General features: G+C 32.4%; 1 protein-coding gene across 1 annotated transcript in view; it reads left to right on the top strand.

The window, feature by feature from the left end:
• Positions 1–9243, top strand: part of LOC108903550 (transcription factor SOX-13) — a 151735-nt gene extending 142492 nt beyond the window's left edge. Inside the window, exons 6-8 of the mRNA XM_018705772.1 lie at positions 815–1307; positions 6810–7154; positions 8936–9243. Coding sequence (XP_018561288.1) covers positions 815–1307; positions 6810–7154; positions 8936–9243 — 1146 coding nt within the window. The remainder of the gene's footprint in view (positions 1–814; positions 1308–6809; positions 7155–8935) is intronic.
• The last annotated feature ends 200 nt before the right edge of the window (positions 9244–9443 follow it).

Below are 9443 nucleotides of genomic sequence, written 5' to 3'. Positions count from 1 at the left end.
CTTTTTTTATTTTAAAACTGTATTTTTTTGCCAGCTATCCATTGCATCTATTTTCGGTGAGATAGCATAAATAGCAACAATGTTATTCAAATTGTTTATAAGCGAAAACCGCACGGTTTTTTAATGCACAATTTGAGAATGTTAATGTCAAAAAAACGGTGATATATTTTAATACGTCGCTTAATTACGTCTTTAAGATTACAATGAAGCTTTCAGAATCATGTTTGGTTGAAAATTAACGCCTGTACAGAGGCTTAAAGTTCATAACTTTTGGAGCCTCCGTTATAAACAAATAAAATTGTGTGAAAACTATTGCACCTACAGCACCCACTTTAGGCTCACTTTTGAAGTATGACAAATTCATCAATTTATAGGTTTTATAAAATTTTAACAGTAAATGCGATAGTTATAAACAAATTAAAAAATGGGCATTTTGCTTGTTTTTTTGCAATAACTATTTTGTTTATTAACCAATTTTAATTTAATAAGTCTCATTTTGTAGATAATTAGTCTGGGAGTCACTTTTCGCTAAAATGGATGGTTTTTCCTGCAAAGTGAAAAAACTGTTTTCCTCACTTATTTGTTTAAATAGAAAAGTTAGCTAATAAAAGTTTTTGACTTGCGAGATGAGAGATGTCTTGTATTATATTCCTTCAGACAATTTTACAATAATCTCTCGGATAAGACTTTTTTCGAGTAAAAATTTAATTTTCTTGGTCTAAATATCCTGTAGGTACCTTTTTACTACCTGTTTTCCTAATAAATTACAAGTTTACTTGAACTTAGCAAATAATAACAAATATTCTCATTCCAGATGCTTCCTCCCCATCAAGTTCCGAGTTGGATCTCAGCCACGGCCCACCTGGCCCAGATGTCCAGTGTTACCCCCGAAAAACGATCTCCACCCCCACAGCCGACCCCGTCACCTCCTCCACCACCCTCCGATCCCGACGCCCCCCTGAACCTAAGTAAGCCCAAATCTTCCAGCTCGGGATCGGCGGGATCCAGCCCCCAAAGCACGCCAAACTTGCCAATGTCCGACCAGCCAGTCGCCGCCACAGCCCCCAAACTCATACCACCCAACCTTATGATGCCCAGGGCCTTTCTTCCGTACGCTGGACTGCCGCCTCAATTTCCCATGCCACCTGGAGTGGACAGGAACAAGCCAAATAAGGATATGCAAAATCCTGATAAACAACCCCACTTCCCCCTACACGGACTGTACGGGATACCGCCTCCGCATCTGGGGGTGAGACCTAAGGAAGACAGTATTAAGGAGGAGCAGGATTTCATGGCAGCTTGCCACTGTAAGTTGTTTGGTTTTTTGAATGATTTATTTGACATTGAGAACATAATAAATAGTCCAATTAAATAAGCCTTTAAATCGAAATTTTGGTCAACCTGCCTGAATTTTTGATATGGGTTAGTTTGAGGAATGTTATAACACTAAGTGACAGTAATTTTCTTTCAACTCCCGGCCAAGGGTGAAAAAAGATAAAACAAATGGGTTTTTCAAGATAACTCAAAACGCGTAAGGGCTAGAAAAATAACTTTCGTATAAAAGTTGTAAAGCATACAATTTTACATAAAAATGGCCTCTTGACTTTTTCTTGTATTATTAAAATTAACAGAGTTAGGGAGGCTAGAAGTTAAGGGAAGATTTCAGAAATTTAAAAAATCATAAGCAGAAAAATGAATGAATTTTATAATTTTTTTTTCGATATCCTCTAAAAAATGTAACCTTTGTTTTCAGAAAAATGGATATATTTTTTAATTTTTAATAAGAAAGTTATAACAATTTCAAATTTGTTGTTCACCCCCCCAAACAGAGATTTTAACGAAAACCTCCAAACAGGTCAAATTAATTTTGTCAATTTGTTTAAATAAATCATATTTTTAATTCTTTTTGAGTAAATATGATTTTTTTATAAATAAAAAATATAGTTTCTCTGAAATAAAAAATAAGGGTAGCAACCCCCAAACACGGAATCAATTTGTTTTTTATCATAAGTAATTTCCATTTTGTTTCATTTCAAAATATTGATTAGAATCCCAGAAATTTTGAAAAAACTGTTTTGGGGGGCGAACTTTGAGGATGTATTTCACCTCGTAAATATGTTTTTCCGCCGATAAAAAAAATACGTGTCGCTTTATATTTTTTAGAGTAGATTGAAAAAAGAAATTACAAAATTCATTCATTTTTCTGCTTATGATTTTTTTAAATTTCTGAAATCTTCCCTTAACTTCTAGCCTCCCTAACTCTTGTTAATTTTAATAGTACAAGAAGTCAAGATGCCATTTTTATGTAGAATTGTATGCATTACAACTTTTATAAGAAACTTTTTTTTCTAGCCCTTGCCCTTTTTGAGTTATCTTGAAAAACTCCTTTGTTTTACCTTTTCTCACCCTTGGCCGGGGGTTGAACAAAAAATTACTGTCACTTATTGTTATAGAGTGGTCACAAGTTTATAGCAAAAATAACAAGAAAAATTAGCTCTTGAAGTTGAAAAAGTTGAAAATCGGTATTTCGTTATAACTTTTTTTTCGTTACATCTTTATAATTTTTGGTGCAAAGCTATGTTACTTAAAGCTATTTCTACGAATGTATTCAATTCACAGTTAGATACTTGGAGGAGTCCTGGAGTAGAGCACTCTCAGTAATATGGGCTTGCTTTTTAATTTTTGTTGACGTTTTTAAGACTTTCAATTTTTTAAGCGTTTATTATCGACACAATGAACCGTTTTCGAATAACTTTATAGAGTGTCCCAGTAAAAAAAAATATATAAGCTTGTGATGTTATTTTTGCCTTCTAAAATCTGGGGAAAAATTAGTTTAGGCAATGAAAAATATATTTATTCAGTCGTATACATATAGGGTGTTCCCATTTTAAACATACAAATTTTACAGTTGATAGGGAAGTTAATTTTGACCAAAAAATGTATGTGAACATAGAAAGATATAAACCGTCTCCTAACCGTGATTTAGGGTGTAGAATTTATACTTTTTTTACTAAAAACAATGTAGAAAAATCGGCAGATGCGAAATACATGCAGACACAGAACAGTCGGTAGACCAAAAATGTAGTAAGAGACATAGATAAGATTTTGGCTAGCAAATCAGATGATTTAATTTTCAGTGGCATCCACCACGAATATTGTCAGATTTTGTCAATTACCAAGAACCAAATTAAACTTTTCTCCCGTGATGTATAAAAAGCAGCAAGTAATAATGAAACCATATTCGGCACATCTTGTGGTAACATAATGGGTTTAAAATTTAACTACAAACGATTCATTACAACCACAAGTGGTATGATAAAAGGGTGTCCCTATTTTTTTCAGAATTTCTACACCTATAACATTTTTCACATCGCTAATCAAATTTAAACGGAAAGCTGTTGTTTCAAAATTGTCATAAAATTAAATTATTTAGTGAATGGCGAGAAATTCTTTCAGTTCACATTGAAATTAAATTCAACACCCTGTATCTCGGTTGGAACATGTCCACAGAGATGATTTTTTTCTTTGCATGAATAGTCAAAATAAGCCAGTAAAACATTCTCATGATCATTGACAACTATTATACGTATTCGTTATATTAATATTCAAATATTAAGTGTATTTATATGTTTTTATTTCTCATAGTTTTCACATATACTGGTATTCTTATATTTTTCAAAACTATTTTGGCGACATTCCGGTTGAAACTGTAAAACAACAATTATGCGAAAACCATATAACTATCAAATATCTTTCAAATAAATATCTAGATTTTCTTTGATCTTCGGGAATTCTTTTCATTCTCCAATTGTGATCGGTTTTGTTGGACGATACTTCTTGATTTTCTGCCAAAATAATAATTATATTACAACTACACGCGGAACGGCTTTTCAATAATAGGGTTATTTTTAGGTCGCCTAATTACTCAGTAAGTTTAACTGTTGTGTTTTGTCACTTCAGTATAATGTGAAAAATCGTAAAATTAATATGCGACATTTCTCTCTACTTTTTCTTTGTTTAACAAGGTGCAGACGTTTGACAATTGACAACACATTTTTCTCGGTAATCTTGACAGTAAAATTTAATTACAAAACTATTTACAGTGTCTCATTTAATCTATTGCCAGTTTCTTGTCCTCCACAATTTTTTTCCAAAAATTGTTAGTAAAAAACTTTTCACGATCAACGGTAAATATGAAAATGTAATTCAAAAACTTAGTACCTTTATATTTTAGTTCAACACCTATTTTTGAAAATAATGCTGATAGTAAGATTTATTACAAAGAACGTTATGTTAATTACATGCCGAAATTTTCATGTTTTATGATATGATAATTTAAATAATACATTAGCTAAATATAAAATAAGTAGATACTTAGTTTTAATACATCACTGTATGGTATATTAGTTTTAGTTTTAGCTTTAACAAAACTCATTTTCAATTCGAATTCTCTTTCCTCAATTCATTCCGCTTCAAGGCACAATATTGTTTCAGTTTCTATTTCTTATTAAACTTTTGATTGCTTCTTGCTGAAAGTCACATATCAATTTATATTCCAATATTACTGGTACGATACTACGAATAATTTGTCATCTATTTCTTTAGTATTAGTAATAATATGATGTTTTTAGACAAAACGAAATAAAATTTCGTGACAAATTGAGACATTATCATTGTACTTATTTTATCCTTTTTATACTTTATACGTAAGTCCTAGAAAACTAAAAGTAATTTAGATTGGACAGTGTTTTAGAAATATCAAGGAAAAATTATCGTTTGTTGTCAAATTTGGCGCCATCTAGTGGCTAAATAATATGCTTTTTCACAAGGAGTAGTATAAATTATGTAAGGTATTTGCATAAATCAAATACATCTGTTCAAGATTTACATAGTTTAGGGGAAAAACTTACGTTAGAACAATTTTTTATAGACGTAAAGTACCTACACAACTGAATGTTGTTATAACGAGGATGATAAAATTGAGAATAAGAACGATAAATATAAAAGTAACCCTCCTAGTTCAAGTGAAAATTTAAAAAATCATAAAATGGAAAAAAAAGAAATTTCTTGAACACCACAATGATCTTTTAATTATATAAGCTTATAAGGGAAATACCATAGTTGCATTAACCAAAGCTAGACTACCGAAAGATCCCACAGAAGAAATAATAGTCACAAAAAAATCTATACTCTTTAAATAGTTACGAAATCAATTTATTAAAATGCCAAAAGAATATTTTTCTCAAATGAAATTTTCTTCCGAAAATTCATAAGACTAACACTTCCTAAAAACCTTTGTATTTACAAAACATAAAAATATGTTAGGAATCTGTTGAAATATGTTAAGACCTTTGTCTGTATTTAAAGTACATAAAAATATGTTTGGAATCTATTGAAATATGCTTTTCTAAGAAACGATTATTATGTAAAGAATTTATTTGAACTTGTAAACAGTTATAAAATATGAATACACTTAAAAATTACATATTGGTTTCTTTGGTCATTATTTCTCTATTTACAAATGTTCCTACTGATTTAGTTTTGGTACTAGTTAAAGACAGTCATTGATAAAATGTTATTGTAGACTTAAAATGGAAGATCGTTTGGTAGTTTTCCAATTTATATCTGACAAGTTTCAAATTTAGTAATGAATTTTATTAACAAATATATGGTCTCGGAATGGGATATGGTCTTTCTCACATTCAGTCTGACATAATTATATTAAAATTACAAAATAATGACATAAAAAGGTTCCCATTTTTTAAACGATTTGTGAATACCGCCACTTGTCTTCTTGAAAGCAGAACATAAGATATTTTGAACGTAAACAAATTTAACAAGTTTAAACAAATTTAAAATGTCAAAATGAATTAAAAATGAAGTCATTTTCAGTTCAAGAGATGAAATTAATTTTCGAAACGTCAACAACTTTTTAAAATACGCGAAAAATACGTCACTATTTTTTTATATTTTGTATTTGCCTTTTCAATGAAATACTCAATATGAAAAAAATAATGATTTTTTCTTTTTTATTGCATTTAAAGATTTACCAACTTTCATTTCCTTCCATAATTTACATAAAAAGAATAACGCCTTAACTACAGAGTCCTGAGGAAGTGGTAATAGAAATGACGAAACCCGACAAAATACAATAGTTTTGTTATCCTTCCTGAACTAATCCAGACAAAAAAAAAGGAAAAAATAACAATCAATGGCTACCAACGACATGTTTAATTATAAAAAAAAAATAAGTTAATGTAATGAGATAACAAAGAGGCCAATTGAAGAAACAATCCTCAAAATCCATAAATATGTAGTTGTGATCTATCTGTCTTGGCTACATTTCCGTATTGGAATTGTAAATTTTAGACTATCTAAAAATTATAAAATTTCTTTCATAGATTGGTTTAGATCAGCGGTCTTCAGACTTTTATGACTTGCGGAACCCCGCTAACATTTCAATTTTTTTGAGGAAGAAAAATTTTCGAACGCATTTTTTATTGATTATTATCTATATAATATACATATTTATAAATACTAGTTTTAAATAAGACTATAATTTTTTTTTAATTTTGAAGTAATCGATATAGTTACTTTTAAAATTTTGAATTTTTGAATCGCGGAACCCCCAGAGAGGTTCTGGCGAACCCCAGGATTCCGCGGAACACAGTTTTGAATACCGCTGGTTTAAACTAATAAACGGTGTTGGTTGGGCTATTATCTGCAGTTAAAGCTTTGAATAGAGATATTATAAGTCCACAAACATAAAGAATTTGCTAGGAAATATTTTAAAAATTACATATTTTCAGTATGGGGCGCGCCTGACACTAGCTTCAAGTTAGACGAGAACTCCGAGAAAGCCAAAATAATCCGCCAACAGACGAAAAGGGACAACGAGAATAAACCCCATATTAAGCGACCGATGAACGCCTTCATGGTGTGGGCAAAAGACGAAAGGCGAAAGATTCTAAAGGCGTGTCCAGACATGCACAACTCGAACATATCAAAAATATTAGGCGCTCGTTGGAAGGCCATGTCAAATTCCGAGAAGCAGCCGTACTACGAGGAACAGTCCAGGCTCTCCAAGTTGCACATGGAAAAACACCCCGATTACAGATACAGACCAAGACCCAAGAGGACATGCATAGTTGATGGTAAATTCAAATAGATGTTGATACTCAATGCGAATCTTTTTAATTCCATTTTAACTTTTTCATAAGCTAGATTTAATCTTAACTAAATTAATTCCCTCATATCCTTGTGTTGCTACTTAAGCAGAACAGCTTGAGTTCATTTCCACGACTTTTTGGTAGTAATATTAGTTACTGTAGGTAAAAATATTCATGTCTTCATTCACCCCATTTTGTCTTTTCCGTTTCTTCAATCTCTTTCATTCATAATCGTAATCTTTTTACAAATTGTTATAATTTATCAAACACTAAATAACAGTAGGTATTTAGTAAAGTATTACAAGAGTAAATAAAATATTTGCACTTTATTTTTTGACAGTCCTGCTGTTCCATAATACACTTGGTCTATTGTCCACAGACTGCAGATGCTCTTTACAACGAAGTATCTTGGTGTAACATTTAACCAACTTTGCACTACTTCAATTGCATCATTATAATCTTCAACCTTGACTCTGCAAACTAGTCTGATGATGTTAATTCAAGTAGTACCATGAATATTGTAACATCTTCAATCTCAGAATAACAGATCTATCGTACGACCATTAATTGTGCTGTGCGGCAACAATAGTCTAGTTGTTACTTTTTTACCGGCAAAATCTTGAGTCTTTCCGCAACTCTCTCAGCAAATTGCTTGCAGTACGTTTGTTCCCTTGAAGTGAAAGCGTTTCGATGACATTATTAATATTAATTACTATACGAACTAATAGTCACAATTTCATTTTTCACGGAGATGAGAATCTTGGCTCTGTTTAGTATGATACACACCTCTTTTTGCCACTACAGCCAAAGTCGATTATGGACCTTAATGATCTTACAGTTCTTCATCTAGGTTTAGCCTTCTAATTAGGTTCCGCATTTTTACCAGCGGCTCTTTGATATGGCTATCTGTCAGAACCTTCATAGCTACATAGGCCAATGTTACTCAGCTATTTCCTAAATGTGCAATGCCCTGTTAGCAGTCACACTATTATCCGTATTGACCCGTGACTTTATTTTAGTAAATTTATCGTCAACTCCTTCTATGGTCTCTTTGAGAACTTCTTGAATCACCTCTGTCCAGAGGTTGCTTTTCACCATTTTCTGGCATTATCTCTTATTCATTTCTGCATCAGTGAATAACATAGCCTCTAGCGATGCCTCCACTGAGCTGAGGACGTAGATGAGCCCTATTTGGCTAAATCATCAGATTTCTCGTTGCTTATATTATGTCTTTCATATCCTGGAATCTAAGATAAAGTCACATAATTCCAACTTACTAGCCTTTATGAAAGCACCCAAACAGCTGTATACAAACCTGGATTTAATCTAGTATGCCCTGATTGCTTGAAGCGTTGTCTAGACTGTCAGAGTAAACTACAAATCATTTGGTTTTTAACGTTTCTTCCTATTAACTCTATTATTCAATAGCCAGCACCTCCATCTGAAAGACTGTAGCATGCATTTGTAGACAATCGATGACTTGAAGACTATAGCTTGAATGAACATTTGTTAAAGACAATCGTGAGTTTGTGGACAGGTGTGTGTGTTATAAAGCAGGTGGACTCTGTCGGAAAAACAGAATACAAATAATTCCTGTAATATATTTTATACCAGTTCTTTAATGAGTTTCCTCTTATATTTTTGTGCATATCACAAAATAAAAATCCACACTAAAGGGTGTTGTAAAAAAACTGTATTTGAATATTCTAAAGACGAAATTGTTTGAACTTGTCCACTATCTATTGACGTAGTCTTAACTGTTGCAGGTAAAAAAATGCGCATATCAGAATACAAGATGCTCATGAAACAGCGCCGCCAAGAGATGAGACAGTTGTGGTGTAGGGATAGCACTGAAATGAATTTTAGTATGCAGAGTTCGGACCTTTCTTCCCCCGCCACCTCTACTTCTGGAATGACTTCGGTTTCTCCTCCTTTGGGCATTATGAATGGGGCAGGACCGAGCTCAGAGGGTGGTTACTATTATTCCCAAGAGAACCCATCTCCCGATGCTATGAACTTCTCGCAGGAACATAGTAAGGCTTACGACTCGAGTCCTAGGCACGAAGATGACTGAGCCTGGCCAAACAGGGATCATATATTCCCTCAATGGTACTAAGGTCTGGATTGTACTCAAATAAAATTGTTGGTCCCGTTTGGGACATTTTTAAGGAAAGATTTAGGTTTATTCATTACAGAACTGTGAATAAAAAGACAAGAGGCCAAATTCGTTGTGCCATCGAATGTGAAAAGAAGGAAAAACCAAAAGACTTTCTA

The sequence above is a fragment of the Anoplophora glabripennis genome, unplaced genomic scaffold, assembly GCF_000390285.2.
Source record: "Anoplophora glabripennis isolate ALB-LARVAE unplaced genomic scaffold, Agla_2.0 scaffold23, whole genome shotgun sequence".
NCBI lineage: Eukaryota > Metazoa > Arthropoda > Insecta > Coleoptera > Cerambycidae > Anoplophora > Anoplophora glabripennis.
This window is presented reverse-complemented; position numbering and strand designations above follow the sequence as displayed.